A 27,481-nucleotide genomic window follows, 5' to 3' on the forward strand; every position below is an offset into this window, starting at 1 on the left:
CTAAGTCTAGCCTGGTATCAGCTACCAGAAAAAAGCAATCATCGGAAACCTTGTGGACCACAGTATGATAGAGAGCACTCTCCTCTTGGGCTGCCCCAAGGGTTTGGCTCTGATGAGTTTCAACTTCTAATCTTAGAAGGATATTTTCCTTTCAGCTCCAAATAAACCACATATATTAGAGTATACATCTGGGCTCTTAATATTTCAAATGATAAAATTCAACGGCACTTAAAATACAAGACTTTTAAGCTTGTATGGAAGAAAAGAGAGAGTAGAACACTGTAAATATCCACTGTGAAAGATTACATCTCTTTATGTGGATAAAAAGACATGAAATGCTAGAGGCACAGAGTCTTCCTCTGTCTGAAATGGCTGTTTAGAGAGTTGACATGATTCCCCTGGGCTTTGTAGTTGTTTCCACATATTCTTATCAACTTTGTAGAATTGGAAAGTGTGAGTAACTTAAAAACCAGTCTTTCAGATTGGCTTATCCAACTGGGCAGAGTATTTGTGAAGTTCCTGTGGAATTTATTGATGTTAATATTTTAAGTACTCCAATAAATAATCTATGCTACTACTCTCTAAGGAGCTGTGGCAACAAGCATATTTTTAGGAAACTTAATGAAGTTATAAGATGATGAGATCCTTTGCAGAACTCTCAGTGACTCAGGCTTTTCATCTCTAAAGTCAGTCCATTGAGACCAAGTTCAGAAGTTCCCTCCACCATGAAACTTTCCCAAGCAGAGTTATTTCCTTCTCCCTTTGCACTTCTCAGAACTTTTTATAGTCCATTAAGACCACACTTTTCCACTGGATGATAATACTCTCTTTACAAGACGATTGTCGTCCTCTTTAGAAGGTAGTCTTCTTAGGACAAAATCATATCTTATCCACCCTTTCATGCCCACTGTTAGCACAATGGCTGGCCAGACTTGGGCTCAGGCAATGCTTGCTAAATGAATGAAACTGACACACCTAGAGCTGGGAAACTCAAATGAGTCTGTGCCTGCAAACTCTTCACATAACTCACGTTAAATCAGCAAGCATAACACATGATTTGCCACCATATGCTGCCATCCAGGCAGCATAATGCCCAAGGACACCCTGATGAGCAAAGAAAAAGAATAAATATTTTCAGAAAACTGGGTTCTTGCCTGGCTTGTGATTGCTACTCAAATTGTAACCCCAGATGAATCACTTCATCTTGTTGGAGCTCAGTTTTTCCAGTGTATGAAATAGGGCTCATAAAGTCCATTATTCCATCTTTATCAGAGTTTCATGAGAATTGCATGTCAGCTGCAGAATCGTCAAAACAATATGCAAATGCACAGCAAATTTGCTTATAGATATCACTTGATATGCAGCATTGAATTCCAACTTGGAGTTGCCCAACTTGGGAGGTGACAGAGCATCCAGGAGGCAGTGTTAAATGTAATGGGTAAGAGCAAGGACTTTGGGAACAGATCTAGATTTAAATCACAGGTCCACCATTTCCTAGCAAGAACTGTAAGCAAGGGATATAATGTCATTGAACCTAATTTTTCCCATCTGTCATAGGGGATCATACTTTGTGAAGTTGCTGTCAGGGTTAAATAAGAAATATCTATAATATACCTCGTATAGATCCTGGCCAGTAATAAAACTCAATAAATGGCAATAGTAGTTGTTTTCATTAAAATCATTATTAACTCTTTAAGTAGATACACTTCTGGAAGTGACTTAGCCCCATCCACAAACTTCATTCCATGGGGAACCAGGATAAACTGTGACAAAGCATTAGGAAGCAGTCATTTGTCCCCAAAGGAAGGCTGCTGGAAAAGGACAGCCTTCCCGGAAAAGGACATTTGTAAAAAGTGGGCAAGAATACAAATGCGGAACATTTGCTGTGTGCCGGTCCTGGAAAGGAAGGGGGAAAATGAGGCAGGAAAGACTAACAGAGGCCAAGAGGCACAGCAAAGTTCTGTAAGGACTTGCTGATGCAGAGTCGTGAACAATGCTGCCTGAGTATGGGATGTTGGAAAACCACAGGAGAGGATTAGGTGGTTCTGTTTGAGAAAAGGAATCAGGCTGCAGTCTACGGGGCAAAGAGAGAGAGAGCCAGAGCAAGATGAACTGCCACAGCTCTGATTATGAACCAAGAATAATATACTGATGTGGGCCCCACAGCAAAGAACTGTCGTTCATACACAGATCTTTACAGCCAGACCTGTGCAGGGGGAGATAGCTGAGTCACCATCTAACCCAGCTGTCCATGAGAAAGATAATGTGAGTCACATGTATCATTTTAAAGTTTCTAATAGCCACATTTTTAAAAAAGTAATACAGGTGAAATTAATTTTAATAATATATTTTCTTTAACCCACTATATCCAAAATAGTATTTCAACATGTATTCAGTACAAAAAATTACTAATGAGAATGTCAGATTTCTTTTATTCCTACCCAGCCTTCAAAACCCAGTCAATTACAGCACAGTCAATTTGTACCAGCCACACCTCAAGTGCCCAAAAGCCACATGTGGCCCAGAGCTAATCACAAGGGAACATGAATTCCATTCTCCTAGACCTCCTAGGCTGCTGTTAAGACTTTTAAAAAACCCAGATTCATAGAGCAAGAAAAGACCTTTGGAGATGTACAGCATGCAAGGGCCATCTATTCATTCCTGACAGTTTTTCTTTAACATCTTTGCTTGAATTTAAACAGTTTCACACCCCATTGAAAACCTCCTCCAATTCAGCACTCACCGATGACCAACTTAGTGCTTGGCCTGGGCAGGTTAATCGTGGTGGATGTTCCGTCCACTTTCCCATTCTAAGGGGAACTGCCTTACCCACACCTTCTCCCTGCAATCCCAAGGCAGTTTTATGTACCCACTTGTTCTCCCCAGGCCCTCTCTGGCCTGGGTGACCAGGGATGAATAGGCGTATGACTCATGAACTGTTAGCTCCATCTCTGTAGTCACCTGGTGTGGAAAAACTTGTCCAACCAGAGACAGACCACTGTGGACTAGTTGGGCCAATCAGCTCCTCTATCAGTATTATACAAGCAGAATCAGGCAGTCGATAGGGAGAAGTATCAGAAGAAGACACACACACAAGAAGCAGAAAGCGTTACAATAATGTGGGGTTTCCAGTCAATTCTCAGGTTTCTTCAGGCTCCTCTTTGATCTGTTTTCCAGATCAGGCTTCCAAAGGGCATTTCATTTTCACAAAGCAGTTCTCCAGATGAAAGAATTTTGAAAGCCTCCTATGGGAGGGTCTCCAAGTAACCTTGATTCTCTGTTGGAACCTTCCAGTATCAAACACAATCTGGGCTCCTGAGGCACAGCTGTTTTGCTATTTCTGGTTTTCTATGAGATTTCTGTATCTTTTATGGTCATGATTAGTTTATATGAATCCCTTATGTATGGAGGAAGACTGAATGAATCTATACCTTTCAACAAAAAGGCCTACTACAGAGATGGATGCTTTCACACACATTCAAGCAAAGCTCTTTCCATCACCTCCCTCTGGACTTGTTTGCACTCCATCTCATGCCGACATTTAGCCTGATAGAGATGTGATGGATTACTTTGGGTTGCATTCCCAAATAATTATATTCTGAAAAGACCTCATTGCGGTGGCCTTCTGGGGACCCTTTAAAACCTCACATCACAGTTCTCAACCGTGACTGCACATCATAACTACCTGGGATACTTTCAAAATACCCTGATGCCCACGGCCTCTCCCAGACCTGTGAAATCAGAATCTCTGGGGGCAGGTCCCTGGGCATCCGTATTTCTTAAAAGCTTCCCAAGTAATTCTAATGTGTAGTCACAATTGAGAAACACTAATATACATGATATGCCCTTGTACAGGCTTGGATTTCTGACAGAGAAAATCATGTACTGTTTTTAATTATAAAAGAAATACGTATTTGTTTTTTAAAGAATACATAAAAAGTGGAGAATTGGCCAAAGTGGAAAAAAGTAAGTCTCACTCATCAATAGAATCCCCAACAGTCTCCCTCCCTGGAAGTAACTATTTTAGATTCATGCGTGCCCTTCCAAAAATTGTCTATGCCTATGTAAATATATATGTACATATATGTATATATATGCACATGTATTTATACATACAAATATATGTATATATATAGAGAGACACACACATGAATAGTATACAAACACACACACACATACTTTTTTTTGCTGTGACCGGCTTTTTTTTCACACTAATATATTTTGGTTATTCACCTAGAAATTTTTGATTTGAAAAATAATGGCAGAGTTTGAGAGGATATTTACTTTCTCGGATAACACAACAAATTATAAAGCTAAAGTAATTCAAAGAGGGTAATCTTATTCCTGGAATAAACTGTTTTGACTAGAATAAAAAGTTTAAAAAATAATCAATGAAATTGATTTGGTATATGAAAAAATTGACATTTCAAGTCAGTGGGGAAAAGATGGATTACTCAATAAACTGTATTGGGATAATTGGCTACTTTTTAAAAAGTGGACACTTTCCAAGTGGTGGTCAATTATCCCAGTGCTACTAGATTGAAATACCACATTGCTATCTTTATTGGATCTATTTCTGGACTCTTCATGCTTTTCCATGGTCTCTCTAGTGTTGCACCAGTATTTTAATTATTGTAAATGTCATGACAGGCTTTAATATCTAGTATGGCTAGAATCCCTTCCTGACATTACTTTTCCCCCCAGAAATTGCCTGGCTAGGGACACATCACCCACTCCACATCCACCAAGCAGCCCAGGAGGCTCTTGCAGTAATAAAGCAAGAGCCCAAATAATCCCAGAGGAACAAGGAAGCACATATTAGTATTGCAAGAGCGCTGAAACCAAATTGTCATTGCAACTATAGCTCACAAAAGTTGGCCAGAACCTGTACTTTAAGTCTAAATAGGGGAGGAACTTCAAGATGGCAGAAGAGCAAGAAGTGGAGATCACCTTGCTCCCCACAAACACATGTGAAATACATCTACACGTGGAACAACTCCTACAGAACCCCTACTGAACGCTGGCAGAAGACCTCAGACCTCCCAAAAGGCAAGAAACTCCCCACGTACCTGGGTAGGGCAAAAGAAAAAAGAAAAAACAGAGACAAAAGAATAGGGACGGGACCTGCACCTGTGGGAGGGAGCTTTGAAGGAGGAAAGGTTTCCACACACTAGGAAGGCCCTTCACGGGCAGAGATGGCGGGTGGCGGAGGGGGGAAGCTTCGGAGCCATGGAGTAGAGCACAGTAACAGGGGTGCGGAGGGCAAAGCGGAGAGATTCCCGCACAGAGGATCGGTGCCAACCAGCACTCATCAGCCCGATAGGCTTGTCTGCTCACCCACCGGGACGGGTGGGGGCTGGGAGCTGAGGCTCGGGCTTCGGAGGTCGGATCCCAGGGAGAGGACTGGGGTTGGCGGCATGAACACAACCTTAAGGGGTTAGTGCACCACGGCTAGCCGGGAGGGAGTCCGGGAAAAAGTCTGGAGCTGCCGAAGAGGCAAGAGAATTTTTCTTCCCTCTTTGTTTCGTGGTGCGCGAGGAGAGGGGATTAAGAGCGCCGCTTAAAGGAGCTCCAGAGATGGGCATGAGACGCTAAAGCTGCTGCTACAGCCACCAAGAAGCCTGTGTGCGAGCACAGGTCACTATCCACACCTCCCCTCCCGGGAGCCTGTGCAGCCCGCCATTGCCAGAGTCCTGTGATCCAGGGACAACTTACCCGGGAGAATGCACGGCACGCCTCAGGCTGGTGCAATGTCACGCCGGCCTCTGCCGCCGCAGGCTCGCCCCGCATCCGTACCCCTCCCTCCTCCCGGCCTGAGTGAGCCAGAGCCTCCGAATCAGCTGTTCCTTTAACCACGTCCTGTCTGAGGAAAAAACAGATGCCCTCAGGTGACCTACACACAGAGGCAGGGCCAAATCCAAAGCTGAGCCCCGGGAGCTGTGAGAACAAAGAAGAGAAAGGGAAATCTCTCCCAGCAGCCTCAGGAGCAGCGGATTAAATCTCCACAATCAACCTGATGTACCTGCATGTGTGGAAGACCTGAATACACAACAAATCATCCCAAAATTGAGGCAGTGGACTTTGGGAGCAAAGATATATATTTTTCTTTTCCCTTTTTCTCTTTTTATCAGTGTATATGTGTATGCTTCTGTGTGTCATTTTGTCTGTATAGCTTTGCTTTTACCATTTGTCCTATGGTTCTGTCTGTCCATTTTTTTTTTCTGTTTTTTTGTTTGTTTGTTTTAGTATAGATTTTAGCACTTGTTATCATTGGTGGATTTGTTTTCTGGTTTGGTTGCTCTCCTTTCTTTCTTTTTTTATTACTTTTTAAATTCTTTTTTATTTTTAATAATTATTTTTTATTTTAATAAATTTATTTTATTTATTTTTCTTTCTTTCTTTTTTTCTCCCTTTTATTCTGAGCCATGTGGATGACAGGGTCTTGGTGCTCCGGCCAAGAGTCAGACCTGTGCCTCTGAGGTGGGAGAGCCGAGTTCAGGACATTGGTCCACCAGAGACCTCCCAGCTCCACATAATATCAAATGGTGAAAATCTACCAGAGATTTCCATCTCAACGCCAAGACCCAGCTCCACTCAATGACCAGCAAGTTACAGTGCTGGACACCCAATGCCAAACAACTAGCAAGACAGGAACACAACCCTACCCATTAGCAGAGAAGTTGCCTAAAATTGTAATAAGGTCACAGAGACCCCAAAAAACACCACCAGATGCAGACCTGCCCACCAGAAAGATAAGATCCAGCCTCATCCACCAGAACACAGGCACCAGTACCCTCCACCAGGAAGCCTACACAGCCCAATGAACTAATCTTAGCTACTGGGGGCAGACACAAAAAACAATGGGAATTACAAACCTGCAGCCTGCAAAAAGGAGACCCCACACAGTAAGTTAAACAAACTGAAGACAGAGAAACACACAGCAGATGAAGGAACAAGGTAAAAACCCACCCTACCAAACAAATGAAGGGGAAAAAGGCAGTCTACCTGAAAAAGAATTCAGAATAATGATAATAAATATGATCCAAAACCTTGGAAATAGAATGGAGAAAATAAAAGAAACGTTTAACAAGGACCTAGCAGAACTAAAGAGCAAACAAAACAATGATGAACAACAACACAATACATGAAATTAAAAATTCTCTAGAAGGAATCAATATAAGAATAGCTGAGGCAGAAGAACGGATAAGTAACCTGGAAGATAAAATAGTGGAAATAACTACTGCAGAGCAGAATAAAGAAAAAAGAATGAAAAGAAGTGAGGAAAGTCTCAGAGACCTCCGGGAGAACATTAAACGCACCAACATTTGAATTATGGGGATCCCAGAAGAAGAAGAGAAAAAGAAAGGGACTGAGAAAATATTTGAAGAGATTATAGTTGAAAACTTCCCTAATATGGGAAAGGAAATAATTAAGTCCAGGAAGTGCAGAGAGTCCCATACAGGATATATCAAAGGAGAAACATGCCAATACACGTATTAATCAAACTATCAAAAATTAAGTACAAAGAAAAAATATTAAAAGCAGCAAGGGAAAAACAACAAATAACATACAAGGGAATCCCATAAGGCTAACAGCCGATCTTTCAGCAGAAACTCTGCAAGCCAGAAGGGAGTGGCAGGACATACTGAAAGTGATGAAAGGGAAAAAAAGCCTACAACAAAGATTACTCTACCCAGCAAGGATCTCATTCAGATTCGACTGAGAAATTAAAACCTTTACAGACGAGCAAAAGGTAAGAGAATTCAGCACCACCAAACCAGCTTTACAACAAATGCTAAAGCAACTTCTCTAGGCAGCAAACACAAGAGAAGGAAAAGACCTAAAATAACAAACCCAAAACAATTAAGAAAATGGTAATAAGAACATACATATCGATAATCACCTTAAATGTAAAAGGATTAAATGCTCCCACCAAAAGACACAGATTGGCTGAATGGCTACAAAAACAAGACCCATATATATGCTGTCTACAAGAGACCCACTTCAGACCTAGGGACACACACAGACTGAAAGTGAGGGGATGGAAAAATATATTCCATGCAAATGGAAATCAAAAGAAAGCTGGAGTAGCAATTCTCAATCAGACAAAATAGACTTTAAAACAAAGACTACTACAAGGGACAAAGAAGGACACTACATAATAATCAAGGGATCAATCCAACAAGAAGATATAACAATTGTAAATATTTATGCACCCAACATAGGAGCACCTTGATATATAAGGCAAATACTAACAGCCATAAAAGGGGAAATCGACAGTAGCACAATAGTAGGGGACTTTAACACCCACTTTCACGAATGGACAGATCAACCAAAATGAAAATAAGTAAGGAAACACAAGCTTTAAATGATACATTAAACAAGATGAACTTAATTGATATTTATAGAACATTCCATCCAAAAAAAACAGAATACACTTTCTTCTCAAGGACTCATGGAACATTCTCCAGGATAGATCATATCTTGGGTCACAAATAAAGCCTCAGTAAATTTAAGAAAATTGAAATCATATCAAGTATCTTTTCCGAGCACAACGCTATGAGACTAGATATCAATTACAGGAAAAAAATCTGTAAAACATACAAACACATGGAGGCTAAACAATACACTATTTAATAACCAAGAGATCACTGAAGAAGTCAAAGAGGAAATCAAAAAATACCTAAAAAAAAAAAGACAATGAAAACATGATGACCCAAAACCTATGGTATTCAGCAAAAGCAGTTCTAAAAGAGAAGTTTATAACAATACAATCCTACCTTAAGAAACAAAAAACCCTTCAAATAAACAACCTAACCTTACACCTAAAGCAATTAGAGAAAGAAGGATAAAATCCCCAAAGTTAGCAGAAGGAAAGAAATCATAAAGATCAGAGCAGAAATAAATGAAGGAAATAATAGCAAAGATCAATAAGACTAAATGCTGGTTCTTTGATAAGGTAAACAAAATTGATAAACCATTAGCCAGACTCATCAAGAAAAAAAGGGAAAAAACTCAAATAAATAGAATTAGAAATGAAAAAGGAGAAGTAACAACTGACACTGCAGAAATACAAAGGATCATGAGAGATTACTACAAGCAACTCTATGCCAATAAAATGGACAACCTGGAAGAAATGGACAAATTCTTAGAAATGCACAACATGCCAAGACTGAACCAGGAAGAAACAGAAACTATAAACAGACCAATCATAAGCACTGAAATTGAGACTGTGATTAAAAATCTTCCAACAAACAAAAGCCCAGGACCAGATGGCTTCACAAGCGAATTCTTTCAAACATTTATAGAATAGCTAAAACCTATCCTTCTCAAACTGTTCCAAGATATAGCAGAGGAAGGGACACTCCCAAACTCATTCTATGAGGCCATCATGACCCTGATATCAAAACCAGATGAAGATGTCACAAAGAAAGAAAACTATAGGCCAATATCACTGATGAACATAGATGCAAAATCCTCTACAAAATACTAGCAAACAGAATCTAACAGCACATTAAAAGGATCAGACACCATGATCAAGTAGGGTTTATCCCAGGAATGCAAGGATTGTTCCTTATATGCAAATCAACCAATGTGATACACCATATTAACAAATTGAAGGAGAAAAACCATATGATCATCTCAATAGATGCAGAGAAAGCTTTCGACAAAATTCAACACCCACTATGTTAAAAACCCTCCAGAAAGTAGGCATAGAAGGAACTTACCTCAACATAACAAAGGCCATATATGACAAACCCACAGCCAACATCGTCCTCAATGGTGAAAAACTGAAAGCATTTCCACTAAGATCAGGACCAAGTCAAGGATGTCCACTCTCACCACTATTATTCAACATTGTTTTGGAAGTTTTAGCCAAAGCAATCAGAGAAGAAAAAGAAATAAAAGGTAACCAAATCAGAAAAGAAGAAGTAAAGCTCTCACAGCTACATCTATAAGAATGAAATTAGAACACTCCCTAACACCATACACAAAAATAAACTCAAAATGGATTAAAGACCTAAATGTAAGGCCAGACACTATAAAAGTCTTAGAGGAAAACATAGGCAGAACACTCTATGACATAAATCACAGCAAGATCCTTTTTGACCCACCTCCTAGAGAAATGGAAATAAAAACAAAAATAAACAAATGGGACCTAATGAAACTTAAAAACTTTTGCAAATCAAAGGAAACTAAAAACAAGACAAAAAGACAACCCTCAGAATGAGAGGAAATATTTGCCAATGAATTAACCAACAAAAGATTAATCTCCAAAATATATAAATAACTCATGTAGCTCAATATTAAAAAAACAAAGAACCCAATCCAAAAACGGGCAGAAGACCTAAACAGACATTTCTCCAAAGAAGATATACAGATTGCCAACAAACACATGAAAGAATGCTCAACATCATTCATCATTAGAGAAATGCAAATCAAAACTACAATGAGATATTATCTCACACCAGTCAGAATGGCCATCATCAAAAAATCTACAAACAGTAAATGCTGGAGAGGGTGTGGAGAAAAGGAAACCCTCTTGCACCGTTGGTGGGAATGTAAATTGATACATTCACTATGGAGAACAGTATGGAGGTTCCTTAAAAAACTAAAAATAGAACTACCATATGACCCAGCAATCCCACTACTGGGAACATACCCTTAGAAAACCATAACTCAAAAACAGTCATGTACCAAAATGTCCATTGCAGCTGTATTTACAATAGCCAGGACATGGAAACAACCTAAGTGTCCATCGACAGATAAATGGATAAAGAAGATGTGGTACATATATACAATGGAATATTACTCAGCCATAAAAAGAAATGAAATTGAGTTATTTGTTGTGAGGTGGATGGACCTAGAGTCTGTCATACAGAGTAAAGTAAGTCAGAAAGAGAAAAACAAATACCATATGCTAACACATATATATGGAATCTAAAAAAAAAATGGTCATGAAAATCCTAGGGCCAGGATGGGAATAAAGATGCAGACCTACTAGAGAATGGACTTGAGGACACAGGGAGGGGGAAGGTGAACAAAGTGAGAGAGTGGAATGGACATATATACACTACCAAAAGTAAAACCGATAGCTAGTGGGAAGCAGCCACATAGCACAGGGAGATCAGCTCAGTGCTTTGTGACCATCTAGAGGGGTGGGATACAGAGGGTGGGAGGGAGGGAGATGCAAGAGGGGAGAGATATGGGGATATATGTATAGCTGATTCACTTTGTTATAAAGCAGAAACTAACACACCATTGTAAAGCAATTATACTCCAATAAAGATTAAAAAAAAAAAAGTCTAAGTAGGGTGACTGCTACCAAAATGAAATATTTAAGTGTGATCAAGAGTCTCCTAACATGTTATCCAAAATGTCCAAAATATAATTGGAAATCATTCATCATACCAAGAACCAAGAAAAACACAACTTGAATGAGAAAAGACAATCAACCATTGCCAACATTGAGGTGAATCAGCTGTTGGAAATTTCTGACAAGGATTTTTAAAGCAGCTGTTATAAAAATGCTTCAATAAATAATTACAAATTCTCTTGAAACAAATGAAAAAATATAAAATCCAAGCAAAGAAATAGAAGTTATTTAAAAAAAACAAATGCAAAATATAGAGTTTAAAAATAACAGAAATAAGAAACGAGATAGGAAGGAAATAATAAAGATAACATCAGAAATACATTAAACTGAAAACAGAAACACAATAGAGAAAATCAGTAAAACAAATAGCTGGTTGTTATGAGAAAAAAAAATCACTAAGATCAGTAAACCTCTAGCTAGACTGATAAAGATAAAAAGAAAAAAAGACACAAATTACCAACATCAGGAATGAAAGAGGAGATATTGCTACAGATCCTGTAGCCATTAAAAAGATAATAAGGAAATATATGGACAATTTTACACTTTTAAGTTCAACAACATCAAAGGAATGGACTAATACCTTGAAAACCATAAACAATGAAAACTCAGTCAAGCTGAAATAAGTAATGTGAATAGTTCTACAATTATTATAAAAATTGAATTTATACTTAAAGAGCTCCTGCAAAAGAAATCTCTATATCCAAACTATTTCACTGGAGAATTTTATCAAGCATTTAAAGAATTAACACCAATTTTACATAATCATATCCAAAAAATACAGAGAAGGAATCACTTTGCAACTCTTTTTATGAGGCCAGTATTACCTTGATACCAAATCTAGACAAAGACAGTACAGAAAAGGAAAACTACAAATCAATAACTCTCAGGAACTGAGATGCAAAACTTCTCCAAAAAATATCAGTAAGTTGAATCCAGCAGCTCTTTATAGAAAAGAACTATATACATGACCAAGTGGGATTTATTTCAGATATGCAAAGCTTGCTCAAATTTAAAAATCATTCAAATGTAATCCCCGTTATCAACAGGCTAAAGAAAAAAAAACATATGATCATATCAATTGATGCAGAAAAACATTTAAAAACATTCAACACTCATTCATGATGCAAACTTTCAACAAACTAGGAATAGAGGAAAATTTTCCCAACTTGATCAAGAGTACCTGAAAAAAAATCTACAGTTAACATTGTTCTTTTTTTTTAATTTTATTTATTTATTTTATACAGCAGGTTCTTATTACTTATCTATTTTATACATATTAGTGTATATATGTCAATTCCAATCTCCCAGTTCATCCCACCACCACCACCCCCCTTAACATTATCCTTAATGGTGACAGAAAGACTGAAGGCTTTTCCTCTAAGATTGGGAACAAGGTAAAGATGTCTGTCTCACTACTCTTACTCAACATAGAACTGAAAGTTCTAGCCAGCACAATAAAGCAAGACAAAGAAATAAAAGTCATACAGATTGGAAAGGGGAAATTAAAACAATCTCTATTTGCAGATGATCTCTGTAGAAAATCCCAAGGAATCTATAAAAAACAAAACAAAAAAACCCAGAACTAGTAAGCAAGTTCAGCATGATTATAGGATTCAATATCAACACAGAACATTTAATTGTGTTTTGGGAAGATATTGATCAAAGGATACAAACATTCAATTATAAGATGAATACATTCTGGAGACATAATGTACAGCATTGTGACAATAGTTTAATAATGTACACTTGAAATTTGCTAAGAGAGTAAGATCTTGAATAATCTCCTCAGATGTTCTCACAATACACACACACACACACACACACACAAATGGTAACTATGTGAGCTGACTGACATGTTAATTAGCTTGATTATCATAATCATTTCACAATGTGTGTGTATATCAAAATAGCACATAGTTTACCTTAAATATATATTCTTATTTGTCAATCATACCTCAATAAAGCTGGGGGAAAAAGAGAAGAAAAATAGTCATTGTATTTCTATATACTAAATGTATACATGAAAAAGGTAATTTAACAATGCAATACCATTTTCAATTGTTCCAAAGAAAATGAAATACTTAGTTATAAACCTAACAAAGCATGTACAGAATCTGCATGCTGAAAATTACAAAGTACTGATGAAAGAAACCGTAGGAGACCTAAATAGCACAGAAATTTTCCACATTCAAGAACTGGAAGACTCAGCTTAGTAAAAATGTCTTCTCTCCAAATTAAACTACATCTTTAACAAGATTCCTATCAAAATCCCAGCATGGTTTTTGTAGACATAGGCAAGCATTTTGTAAAACTTATATGGAATGTGAAAGACCTGAAGATAACCAAAGCAATTTAGAAAGAGACCACTAACGTGGGAGAAATCGCTCTGCCTGGTGTGTGGTTTACTATATAGCTTTTGATTTAGTCACCTAGATGGTGTGGTATTGTCAGATAGGCACATGGATCAATGGGATACAATGGAAAACCCACATACGGAATCATACAAATACATCCATTTGATTTTTTTAAATAATTTTTGATGATAGATCACCATATAATTTTTATATATATATTTTTATATATATATATATATATATTTTTTTTTTTTTTTTGGCTGTGCCGGGTATTAGTTGCAGCATGTGGGATCTTTAGTTGCGGCCTGCAGAGTCTTTAGTTGCGGCCTGTGGGATCTTTAATTGTGGTGTGAGAACTCTTAGTTGTGGCATGTGAGATCTAGTTCCCTGATCAGGAATCGAACCCAGGCCCCCTGCTTTGGGAGTGCGGAGTCTTAGCTACTGGACCACCAGGGAAGTCCCCACTCACTTGATTTTTGACAAAGGTTCAAAACCAACAGAATGAAGGAGAGATAGCCTTTTAAATAAATGGTGCTAGAGCAACTGAACATACTTAAGCAAAAAAAATTAACTTTGACCTAAACTTCGACTTACACAAATCTATCTCAAAATGGATTACAGATCTAAATGTAAAACTATAGGTTTTTAGGAAAAAATGGGAGAAAATCTTTGAGAACTAGGACTAGGCAAAAAGTTTTTATTCTTTGCTCTAAAAGAACAACCTATAAAAGGAAATATTGACAAATTGGACTTCATCAAAATTTAAAATTTTGCCCTTTGAAAGACCTTATTTAGAGGATGATGTACAAATTTACAATGCAGGAGAAAATGTTTGTAAACATCTGAAAAATAGATGCTTATCTAGAATATATAAAGAACTCACAGAACTCAACAATAAAAAAAACAAAGCATCCAGTTAGAAAATGGGCAGAAGTCATTAATTTGACATTTCACTGAAGAAGATATATAGAAGGCAAAGAAGCACATGAAAAAAAAAATGTTCAACACCATTAGACATTATGGAAATGCAAATTAAAATCACAATATGTTATCACTACCCAACTATCAGAATGGCTAAAATAAAAAAATAGTAATAACACCAAATGCTGACAAGGATGCAGAGAAACTCCATTACTTACACACTGCTGGTGGTAATGAAAAAGTTATGGCCACTCTGGAAAAGAGTTTTCCGTTCACCCTAAAACTAGAAATGGACTTACCATGAGACCCAGATATTGTACTCTCAGGCATTTATCCCAGAGAAATGACAACTCATGTTCATGCAGAAACTTGCATACAAATGCTTATGGCAGCTTTATTTGTAGTAGTCCCAAACTGGAAAGTACCCAGATATCCTCCAATGGGTAAATGGGCAAAAGATTAAACAAACTTTGCTACAACCATGCTGTGGATTACTACTCAACAGTAAAAAAAGAACCAACTATTGATACATGCAACAACTTGGATAGATCTTAAGAAAATTATGCCAAGTGGAAAAAGTCAATCTCATGCACGTAAATACTCATGATTCCATTTATATAATGCTCCTGAAATAAAATTATACAGATGGACAACAGATTAATGGTTTCAAAGGGTTAGGGATGAGGGGGATGGATGCAAAGGGATAGTGCAAGAGAGCCATGTGGTGATGATACAGTTTTGTATCTTGATTGTGGTGATAGTTACCTGAAATAAACATGACAAAATTACATACAATTATACACATATACACAAATGAGTACACATATAACTGATAAAATCTGAATACGGTTTATGGATTGTACCAATGTCAATTACCTAGTTTTGATATTGTACTACAGTTACACAAAATGTTGACACTGGGGACGCTGGGTGAAGTGGGCACACACTTGTGAATCAATAAATATTTTATTAGAAACGCTTTTTAGAAGTATGCAAATCAGCTTTTCTTTAACAGTCTGAATGTTTGCATTATTCTTTGTTCAAAAAATCCACATGACTAGACCAATCATAAATTTAATGAGACAAGTCTGCCTAACGTCAATTCATAGATTAAAGTTTTAGTAACTCGTATTCACAAAATATAAATAAAGCAGGAGAACTTAACACTCACACTTCGCTCCCAAGTATCACGTTATCCTTCAACCTGATTGTCCTACCGCAGTGATGCCATCTGCAAAATGGTAAACTTGACGTTTCTGGAGCACCCTGGGCACAGGATTCCTGCAAAAGTCACCCAACTTCAATTTCTTCTTAAACAGCATTTAAAAAATAATAATAGTTAAAATGTATTGATCACTGAACTACTCAACTACCTGCTACACAGTAGAAGGTAAGAAGAGGACTCACAAGAAATAAGAAAATATGGTTTTAATTCATATTGCTTAAGATACAGGAGAAATAATGCACAGTCATGCTTTTAAAGCCTTTGGAAATATATTTGGCGGACAATAAGAGAAGAAAATTGGCAGTAGAATAAACATTCAGAATATAGATATTTGGTCTGACTTAAGTACTTATTGAATCTTGGTCACCTGTAGTGTGACTGACTGACTGAATCTCTGGGCCTGTGAAGAGCCTGTGACTATGGGACTTGTGACAACAGTAAACTAGTATGACTCCAATACTATCACTACTACTAAGGTTGACTGCTACTTATTCAGCCCCAGGTATTAGGCATCATCTCAGTTAATCTTCACAAGAACTTTGTGAGATGGCATTATTATCCAAATTTTAAAGATGAAGAAACTGAGAAGACAGCCATAGCAAAGGATGAAATAATGTCATTTGCAGCAACATGGATGGACCTAGAGATTATCATACTTAGTGAAGTAAGTCAGACAGAGAAAGACAAATATCATGTGATATCACTTATATGTGGAATCTAAAATGTGACACAAATAAACTTATTTACAAAACAGAAACAGATGCACAGACATAGAAAACAAACTTATGTTTACCAAAGGAGCAAGGGGGTGGGGGAGGGATAAATTAGGAGTTTGGGATTAACAGATACACACTACTACATAAAATAAACAACAAGGACCTACTGTATAGCACAGGGAACTATACTCAATATCTTGTAATAACCTATAATGGAAAAGAATCTGAAAAAGAATAGATATACATATGTATAACTGAATCACTTTGCTGTACGCCTGAAATTAACACAACATTGTTAATCACCTACTATACTTCAATTTAAAAAGGTAAAGAAGGGCTTCCCTGGTGGCACAGTGGTTGAGAATCTGCCTGCCAATGCAAGGAACACGGGTTCGAGCCCTGGTCTGGGAAGATCCCACATGCCGCGGAGAAACTGGGCCCCGTGAGCCACAACTACTGAGCCTGCGCATCTGGAGCCTGTGCTCTGCAACAAGAGAAGCCGCGATAGTGAAAGGTCCACGCACCGCGATGAAGAGTGGCCCCCGCTTGCCACAACTAGAGAAAGCCCTCGCACAGAAACGAAGACCCAACACAGCCATAAATTAAAAAAAAAAAAAAAAAGAATATTAAAAAGATAAAGAAAACCGAGAAGAGAGATGTCTAGATACTTTCCAGGGTCAACCAAATAGAAAATGTCAGGATCCAGATTGGAACCCAGGTCATCTGATTTCAAAACTCATGCTTTGGGACTTCCCTAGTGGAGCAGTGGTTAAGAATCTGCCTGCCAATGCAGAGGACACGAGTTACAGCCCTGGTCTGGGAAGATCCCACATGCCCTGGAGCAACTAAGCCCGTGTACCACAACTACTGAGCTTGTGACCTAGAGCCCGCGTGCTTCAGCTACTGAGCCCACGCGCTGCAACTACTGAAGCCCGTGCGCTGCAATTACTGAAGCCTGCGCACCTAAAGTCTGTGTTTCGCAACAAGAGAAGCCACCACAATGTTCTCATTGCGCGCACCGCAATGAAGAGTAGCCCCCATTCGCCACAACTAGAGAAAGCCCGCACGCAGCAATGAAGACCCAAGCAGCCAAAAAATAAATAAAATTAAACAATAATAATAATAAAGTTGCTTAAAAAAAATGCCTCATGCTTTGACCACTAATCCCTGTGTCTCCACTAAAGCCTGTTTTTCTTTTTTTTTTTGCGGTACGCGGGTCTCTCACTGTTGTGGCCCCTCCGGTCGCGGAGCACAGGCTCCTGATGCGCAGGCCCAGCGGCCACAGCTCACAAGCCCAGTCGCTCCCCGGCACGTGGGATCCTCCCGGACCAGGGCACGAACCCGTGTCCCCTGCATTGGCAGGCAGACTCTCAACCACGCGCCACCAGGGAAGCCCTAGAGCCTGTTTTTAAATTCTCCTCTTGGCTGCTCTTTTCTAGGGGTCTCAGTTGCTTTCCTCCAGGGCTCTGGACTCTGGGCATTTCCTTGACTTCATGTTTTTTCTGTCTGCCTGCTTCTCCCAGCAAATTCCATGTGGAGGACGGAGCAGAGCCCAAAGAGCAGGTAAGGGAGATATCCCAGCAGAGTTTTATGTGAGTTGAGTTAGATGGGGAAGTGATGGGGGAGATGATGAGGGGTGGGGGGAGGTGAGAGAAAGAGAGAGAGAGAGATTTCTTTCACTGATTTAATTATAAGGGTAAAACTAGTTAGTAAAGTCATTGAGTCTCTTTCTCAGGCCTTTTTATTTATTTATTTTTCTAAATTTATTTATTTACTTTTGGCTGCACTGGGTCTTCGTTGCTGCCAGCGGGCTTTCTCTAGTTGCGACAAGCAGGGGCTACTCTTTGTTGCAGTGCACAGGCTTCTCATTGCGGTGGCTTCTCTTGTTGCAGAGCACAGACTCTAGACAAGCGGGCGTCAGTAGTTGTGGCACGCAGACTCAGTAGTTGTGGCTCATGGGCTCTAGAGCGCAGTCTCAGTAGTTGTGGCGCATGGGCTTACTTGCTCCACAGAATGTGGCATCTTCCCAGACCAGAGCATGAACCCATGTCCCCTGCATTGGCAGGTGGATTCTTAACCACTGTGCCACCAGGGAAGTCCCAGGCCTTTTTAAATGAAACGCTTTCTTCCTCAGTGGTCTGAGGCCTGAGAATATGCGTGGACAAAGAATTCTCTGGATAGATCCCTCTACCCCTCCACACCCTTGGAGGCTTAATCTGGGTTGCCTTCTGGATAAACAAGAATACCACCTTGTTCCAGTTATTTTTGCTGTGTAACAAACCACCTCTAAACCTAGAGAATATGACTTGTCACATCTCTGAGAATGCTGTGGGGTGACTGGACTGAGCTGACATGTTCTCCCTCAGGATCTTCTATACAGCTGCAGTCAGATAGTGGCTGAGTCTGGAGTCGTCTGTAGGCTTTTTTCCTGTAGCCTAAATCTGAATGGCTGGAAAATCTGCGGCTGGTTGGGCTTCTCTCCATGGAGCCTCTCCGTCTAGTTAGGTTGGGTGTTCTCACAGGATGATGGCCTCAAGGGTAACTGGCCATCATGCACTGGAACTGGTTTGTACAAATTTGTAAGAACTGATTCTGTGTATTTCTTTCCAACCCTGCATTCAGTGCTGTCACTTTGGTAGCTTGAAATCAACCATGGTGGGAGGGAGTATTTATAGAATAAAAACTGGTAAACACTGCAAATCAGGGGGATCCCCCCGCCCCAGAGAGCCAGGTTACCACCACATGACTTTATATGGTGGTTGGCTTCCCCCAGAGTGAGTGGGCCAGGAAAACCAGGCGGAAGCTGCAAAGCTCCTGAGAACCTAGCTATGGATGTCCCCGAAGGTCACTTTCTTCTTATCCTATTGATCATCAAGTCTCTAAGGCTATCCCTGATTCAAGAAGAGGAGAATTATCCATGTCCCATGGAAGAGTATAATAGAGGACCTATTGGCACAGAGTAGGTGTTCAATAAGTGTTTGATGAATGAATGAATGAATGAGTAAAGTCACTTAAACTCTAATGTATATGTCCTTAAATCACTCTAAAAGTGGAAAGCCTTCTGGAAAGTTTTACTTCAACATAAGAGAGGCCAATGATTTTTAAGTCCCCAAAGAGCCTAAATCTAAAATTGTTTGATATAAATCTACTTACACTCTGTCTGCAGGTATTCACAGACCTGTTTTCTCAAGCTCTTCCCACTTATGTACTCAACTGGGACTGTCCACATGACAATGGCAGAATGCTTTTTTTATCGATGTTTTCATACTAGGTAAGTTTGCTTTACCTCTCTAAGTAAATCGCAAATTCCTTGAGAGAGTTCTCACCTATTTCTTTGCCACTCCTCCCCACCTTGCCAAAACTCGATACATACATACACACACGGATACTTACAAGATATATGATAGAGATTATAAGTTGTAAAAGAGAAGGAAAGAAGGAAAGGAACTAAAAACTCGTAATGGCTGTGTTTCATAAATGTTCTCATTTAATTCATATTCACCCAGAGAAATAGGCATTATTATTTCTATTTCATAGTTGAGGAAAATGAGTCTTAAGAAAATTTACCAATTTGGTCAAAGCCACACTAGGAAGTAGGGAGATAGGATTCCAATGCAGACCTGCATGGTTCCAGGGCCTGAGCGTTATGTATTCTTCAAGCCATCTTTCCACTGCAATATACATCTCCCATCTCCCCCCATTCTCTCTGCCTCCCTCCTTGAAGTATCCACACGAGTCCTAGAAATGCTAATGCTTCTAAACCCCAGATAGGGTAATAAGTGTTTCAAGTTCTGCTCTTATGAGAAACATCCTTAAAAAGCTTGGGAAGGGACTTCCCTGGTGGCGCAATGGTTAAGAATCCGCCTGCCAATGCAGGGGACATGGGTTTGAGCCCTGGCCCGGGAAGATCCCACATGCCACGGAGCAACTAAGCCCGTGCGTGACAACTGCTGAGCCTGTGCTCTAGAGCCCGCGAGCCACAACTACTGAAACCCTCTTTTCTAGAGCCTGTGTTCTGCAACAAGAGAAGCCACCACAATGAGATACCCGTACACCGCAACGAAGAGTAGCCCCCAGTCTCTGCAACTAGAGAAAGCCGGCGCACAGCAACGAAGACCCAACGCAGCCAAAAATAAATAAATAAAATTTTAAAAAAATTCTTGGGAAGATAAGAAGCTTGAAGTGTCTTATACTAGGAAGGGAGTGAGCCTGGTAGCAGGTCAGCTAAGCGGCTATTGCAATAACTCAGGCAAAGAGTGCTGGTGGGACGGACCAAGGTAGGGTGGTGGGATGGGTAGGCAAGAAAAATTTTCAGGCCTATTAAGAAGACAGATCAACAGACTAGTGATGGATCAGATCGTGCAGGTGCCAATCAGTCATTGTAGAATCATCACTCTGGCTGCCCCGGGAAGATGAGGCTGGAGAGAGGAAGCTGGGATAAGAGGTTTCTGTATTCCTGGAAAAGGTGATAAGGGCTTAAAGTAGCCATGGAAGTGGGAGAGTGGATGTATCTGAGAGATCTCATGGAGGCAGAATCTGTGGGATGTGTTGCCACACTAGATGTGGGAATGTGAGGGTGAAGGAGGGTCAAGGTTGAAGTCCAGAAATCTGTCGTGGACAACCAGATGTTTTCACGTAGCTGGGGGACACGGGGGTGGGGGGAGGTTCCGCAGAGTTCAGGTAAGGATAAATTCTGGATGTGCCAAGTTTGAGATGAATGAGTAAGCAGGCGCTGGCAGCCAGTGTGCAGTTGCATTTAAAACAAAACAAGCATCTCTTATCTCAATGAAATTCTTTGTTCCCTTCAGAGGTTATAGATGAAAGCACTGAATCCTGTGTGGGATAGGGTTCTGTGTCAGGTTATAAAGGGACCCTGCAATTCTCAGTGTTTTCACTTTACTGTGATTCGACTCTCTCAAAAGCCATTTATCACCCTGTAGGCGCCTCCATCATCACCAAGATGTCTTTACTGAGACTTCCAGAGCTCGTAAGAGCTGTATGATTCAATTAGTGGCAGTGATTCATATAGCTCATAGAAAGTGCGGCAGGGAGATTTCAGGGGCCCCTAGGACCACAGGTCGACCATACACACGCACGCACACACGCCAAAACTTAGAACTCGCATGGACAGGCTCTAAGATGTGTTTGCACGCTTCTGCCCCACAGGAGAGCACAGCCATGGTTTACACAAGGTCCCTGCGTGTCAGGACAAAGAAGCTGGGCCTTTGTCCCTGCTACACTCTGAGGAAGAAGGGAAGAATTCAAGCCGGTGAATGAGCAAATGAAGGCTCTCCAGAGAGCTGCTGCTTTCCTATACATCAGCCTTTATCATGAGACCCTCTAAGGGTTCTACCCAAAACACAAAGCCCGTTGTAGGGAGGCAAAACAGGTAGGACAGCCCCAGCCTAAGGAGACCACTTTTAGCTGCTTCACCAAAGGGTTCATTGTCCCACTGTTAGAACAGACACCTGCAACCAAGCCCGGGTTAGATTTCCATGCCACTGCAGCCCGAGCTGAGTGGTCACTCAGCCCAGGGCCTGCCAGCCCACCAGGTGGGTACCAGCTGCCTGGGAACCAGCTGTTCTCACCCAGAACGTCCCTTGACCCAACTCCAACTTTACCCTGAGGTGCCCTAAAAAGTGCCCCCCCCCCCCCACAATCAAGCTTTCCTGAATGGAAACCCACTAAAGAGAAGCTTTCTTACCTGAGAGAAGGTCCTGGTGCCCAGCTGTGGAAAAAACACTGAGTTCCCGCAGACGTGACAGGGACTCACAGGGCAGATCTGTTGCTTTTAAAAGAAGAAAGGTGACTTCATCTCTGGTGCCGTGGAGTTTAGAAGAGCAACAAGTGCTTCCTGGCTGAGTCAGCTCGACCTCGCCAGTGATGACTCCATCCAAATCATGCAGCCGCTGCCCAGACACGCTCAGCCTTCAGAAGGTGAAGCTTTGGAATCTGATTTGCCCTGTTGTTTTCAAAGAGCTTCAGAAAGTCCGGAAGCACTAACCGCCTTCACCAGCACCAGGGGTGGGGAAACCACACACTTATTTCCCTAAGTCATATCATTATCTCCCAAGAATCCAACATTCTAAGGAAGGAAAACAGGTATTTAAGCGTCTGAGGGGTAAACATTCTTGGGGAAGGAGGGGAGAGAGAAGAAGCAAAGATCTTTCGGGCAGGACGAGGAGCAGTAAGAAGCTGGAAAGGATCACTGTGCTGAGAGATTTGCAGACCTGGTGATTTGTAAGCCTACAAAGATGACAAATAGGTGATGGTCTGGAGTTTGCAGAGGGGAAAGTATTCAGTTCTGCAAAGGGAATGAGTCACTGTATGAAAGGAAAGTTGACAGTCTCTTTAATGAAGGCGACCTATTTTTATTTTCTTTTTATTGCCTGTGGTATCACTCAACTCATTTGGGGTCATTTGTAACATTAATATATTAGCTCATAACGTGCCCACATTTCACCAAATTTGGGGAAAGAGACATTTGTTTAAGTCAGGAATTTTCTCTTTTGTAAGCTAAAGGTGAGGCTGGAGCAATTAGATTTGTAACATGGGATTCAAGGTCATGTGAAGCTACCCAGGAAGCCAGGCACCTCTGCTTGATGTCATGCCCTTGGGCTAAACTTTGGGCAGACCTTCTGGCTGTGGTGCCAGGACAAGGCATGGTAATGGCTGTGACCTCCGTTGGAAGTAGGGCAGAGGGTTGAGCTTAGCATCTGACTGCCCTTTCTATCACATCTCTACTTCAGGAGAGTGTACAGCGACTTGGGGTCCCTAGGCATGTGTCCAATTTCTTGCCGAACTATTTTGAGGCTTTGGGGATCTTCCTGTGTCAAGCTTCACTCCAGAGAGGATAAAACAAGAAAAAAATTATCTTTCTGTTGAGATGGAGATATTCAGTTCCAACATTAGAAAGGGGTTTTTGAATTCAGAGATTTAAGAAATGTCAACATGGCTTGTAGAAGGATTTGCAAGTCTTCTAGTCAGGGTGTAAGTAGTGAGAAACATAGAAGAGGAGCAGAGTTTCATCAATGTTGAGATCAAAAAAGGGCAGGGGGCATTTTTATTCGGTTGATCATAGACTCCTCAGAGCCTTGCACAGAGAGTAGCACACAGCAGGTGCTCAGTAGATAGAGAATAAATGGTGTCCGACAGCCTCTTCTGTTCCAGATTTCTAGAACAGATCTGTTCAGGACTTTTTGTTAAATTGAAGCATAATTGACATACAACATCGTTGTAGTTTTGTATGTGTTCATCATAGTGTACATCATAGTGATTTGATATTTATATACATTGAGAATTCTTAAAGTCACCATCTGGTAAACAAGGCAATTGCAGAGAGCATGAGCCCCTGGGTCTTATGCAATACAAGAGGCACTTTGTCCTTTGCTTTGCCTCAGCCCCCAGGTTCATCGCCACAGTTAGAATAGAGCAAAGAAAGTCAGTTTCTGGACCCACAAGTCCCTTTTGCCTACCCTGTTCCCCTGTACATCAGCTAGACTCTGGTGTCTTTCTCCAGGGCCAGGACTTCATCTCATGGGCAATCTGCCAATTCTCTTCAGTTATCTTTGTTCTCAGAATTCCATTATAGAATGTTCAACTTAGAAATGTGTTGAAAGAATTTTATAGTGAACACCCATATACATACCACATAGTTTCTTCAACTGACGCCTTACTGTATTTGCTTTATCATATATTAATTCTCTATCCATTCCTCTATCCATTCAGCCGCTCATTTAATTATTTTGGCTATTACATTCCCAAGTAAGTTGCAGACATTAATACATTCCCCAAAGTACTTCAATGTTACTAACCAGAGTTCAAAATTTGTTTACAATTCCTTTATTTCTTTTTAGATGAAAATCGTGTACAGTGCAATGCAAAAATTGTCAGTATATCATTTGATGAGTTCCTATAAATGCACACACCTGTGCAACCCAGACCCTATCAAGGGACAGAACATTGACCATCACCCTAGAAAGGTTCCCATGTCCTTTCCCAGAAAACTCCTGCCTTAACACTCCTAGAGAGATCCAATATTCTCATGTTTTCACCATTGATAAATTTTGCCTATTCTAGTACTTCATATAAATACAATTGTACAATTTGTATACTTTTGTGGAATTTCTGTTCACTCAGCATGTTTTGGGGATTCATCCATCCATGTTGTTGGTTTCTTTTCATTGATGAATAGTATTTTACTGTATGAATATGCCACGGTTTATCCAGGCTCCTATTAATGGACAGCTGGTCCTCCAGTTTGGGGCTATTATGAATAAAGCTAATATGAACACTTTTGGACACACTTTTTGTGGACATGTGTTTTTGTATCCCTTTAGTAAATACCTAGGAGTAGAATTGCTGGGTCTTAGAAAGTGGATGTATTTAATTTATATGAAACTGGAAGATCTTTTTCAATGTTTTTGACCATTTTCCCCTCCTACCAACCATGTACGTTTACATTTTTCTGACAATATTTGGTGCTCTCAGTCTAATTTTAGCCATGCTGATAAGTGTGGAATGGTACCTCATAGTGGTTCAATTTGCATGTCCTTGATGACTAAAGATGTTGAACGTTTTTTCACGTGCTTACTGGCCATTAATTTACCATCTTTTGTGAACTGTCTGTTCAAATCTTTTGACCATTTTTAAATTGAGTTGTTTGTCATTTTATTATTGAGTTTTAGGAGTACTTAGTATATTCAGAACACAAATTCTTTGTCAGACATGTTTTGCAGATGTCTTCTCCAGCCCTGTGGCTTGCCTATACATTTTATTAATGACATTTCTTCTGATGAACAGAGACTTAATTTTGATTAAGTGTAATTTTTTGTTTGTTTGTTTGGCTTTTGCCTTCCCCCAAGTCATGAAGATAATCTCCTATGTTTTCTTCTAGAAGTTTTGTAGCTCTGGCTTGTATATTTAGGTCTATGGTCCTTCACAAATTGATTTTTGTGGATAGTAAGATTTAGGGCAAGATTAATTTGTTTCCATATGAATATGTAATTATTTCAACACCATTTGTTCCTTTCCCAATAGGGCTACTTTAACACCTTTGTCAAAAATAAAATAAATGTCTAAGTATGGGTCTATCTCTGGGCTCTTTATTCTGTTCTATCCATCTGTTTGTTGATCCTTGTGCCAGAACTGCGCTGTCTTGATTATTGTAGTTTTAGGGTAGGTCTTGAAGTCAAGTGGTGTTAAGTCTACACCGTTGACTTCTTTTTTCAAAACTTCTTTGAATATTCTAAATTCCTTACATTTCTACAGAAATTTTAGAATCAGCTTGTCAATTTTCACTAAAAAGCATATTAGGATTATGATTAGGATTGTAATGAATCCATAGGTCAATTTGGTAATTGCTGTCTTAATACTGAATCATTCAATCCGTTAACTTAGTGTATCTCTCCATTTATTTACACCTTCAGTTTCTCTCAGCATTGTTTTCTTGATTTTCTCTTTGTCGTTGATTTTCAGCAGTTTGATTATGATATGCCTGAATGTTTTTATCTTTGTTTTGTTTGGTTTTGATATTAATCTTTCTTGGCATTTATTGAGGTTTTAGAGTCCATAACTATTTGTCTTTTTCCAAATTTATAAACTTTTCATCCATTATCTATTCAAATACTTTTCTGTGTTGTTCTTTCTCTCCTCTCCTTCTGGGACTCCAATTATATGCATATAAGACATTCTGACATTGTTTCAAAGATCTATGAGTCTCTGTACATTTATTATATCTCTGTTCAGTTTGAATCATTTCTGATGATCTATCTTCTAGTTCATTGACTTTTTCTTCTTTCATTTCCCTTGTGCTTTTAAGCACACATTGCATTTTTATTTCAGATATTGATTTTTCAGTTCTTATGTTTTCATTTGATTCTTTTAAAATAATTTCTATTTATCTGCTAAGATTTTCTATATTTTCTTTCACTATGGATATATTTTCCTTTACATACTTGAACATAGTTACAATAACATCTTTAAAATTCTTGTCTGCTAATTCCATCATCTAAGTCATCTTAGAGTTGGACTCTGTTGATTGTGTTTTCTTTTTAAAATCTGTTTTGTTGTATGTTGAATAATTTTGGAGTGTATCTTGGTCATTATGAATGATATATTGTAAAAAGTCTGATTCTGTTATGCTGTTTTAGTGAGTATTGACTTTTCTTTATTCAGGTCTTTAGAGTGGCTGAACTCAAGCTACAAAACCCTATCTCCCCAGTAGCAGCTGGAATTTCAGTTCAGCTCTTTTAGCTGTAGCTGGGACTCTTAAAGTCTGCCTCTTACATATGTGGTTTGGGGTCAGCCATAGATCTGGGCAGAGTTCATTCATAGAATGTAAGGCTTCCCTTCTGCCCTGCATATCACAGACAGGGCCCCATTCTTAGGCTAAAAGTTGTAAATCAGGAAACTTACCCCATGCCATTCTCTTCTTCCAGTGGTTCAGTCTCCTCTGGTTTTTGCCTGTTTTTTTTCTCTCCAGTACCTTCAGTTAGGTGTTCTTATATTTTGCCCAGAGATTATATTTGTTATCTACAAGACGTATGGTCCAAGAGGAGCTACTTGGCCATACCAGAAGGTTTCAATTACCTTTTGAGTCATCTAGTTTACTTTCAACAAGATAATTCATAGCTCTTTCCCAGGATACTATTTATGTTTTATTTCAAGCACCACCTCAGATTGATCGGTTATGTTGAAGTGGATACTGAGCTTCAGCAGAAAAGGGTGAGGTAATCAATAAGCAATGTCTGCCTTGGACAAAGGAGAGAAAATGTAAGCTGGATATTTGTAATTTCTGTTATGGTTACTTACAAAACAATATAATACTCAGCTGTTTGTACCTAGTAGAACATCTTCTTGAAGTCTGTATTTGCTTGTTTGATGGTTA

General features: G+C 39.6%; 1 protein-coding gene and 1 long non-coding RNA gene across 2 annotated transcripts in view; one reads left to right on the forward strand and one right to left on the reverse strand.

The window, feature by feature from the left end:
• The window catches only part of LOC132429595 (uncharacterized), a 40,272-nt gene extending 19,556 nt beyond the window's left edge, over positions 1–20,716 (forward strand). Inside the window, exons 2-4 of the long non-coding RNA XR_009520359.1 lie at positions 18,033–18,156; positions 19,760–19,864; positions 20,599–20,716. This is a non-coding gene — a long non-coding RNA (uncharacterized lncRNA). The remainder of the gene's footprint in view (positions 1–18,032; positions 18,157–19,759; positions 19,865–20,598) is intronic.
• The window catches only part of AMOTL1 (angiomotin like 1), a 173,033-nt gene extending 150,604 nt beyond the window's left edge, over positions 1–22,429 (reverse strand). Inside the window, exons 1-4 of the mRNA XM_060018092.1 lie at positions 22,298–22,429; positions 15,824–15,933; positions 13,300–13,341; positions 5,716–5,863 (exon numbers count right to left, since the gene is read on the reverse strand). Of these exons, the coding sequence (XP_059874075.1) occupies positions 5,716–5,790 (75 nt within the window). The 5' untranslated portion in view covers positions 5,791–5,863; positions 13,300–13,341; positions 15,824–15,933; positions 22,298–22,429. The remainder of the gene's footprint in view (positions 1–5,715; positions 5,864–13,299; positions 13,342–15,823; positions 15,934–22,297) is intronic.
• Between the last annotated feature and the right edge of the window lie 5,052 nt (positions 22,430–27,481).

Source organism: Delphinus delphis, chromosome 8, assembly GCF_949987515.2.
Source record: "Delphinus delphis chromosome 8, mDelDel1.2, whole genome shotgun sequence".
In the NCBI taxonomy this organism is placed as follows: domain Eukaryota; kingdom Metazoa; phylum Chordata; class Mammalia; order Artiodactyla; family Delphinidae; genus Delphinus; species Delphinus delphis.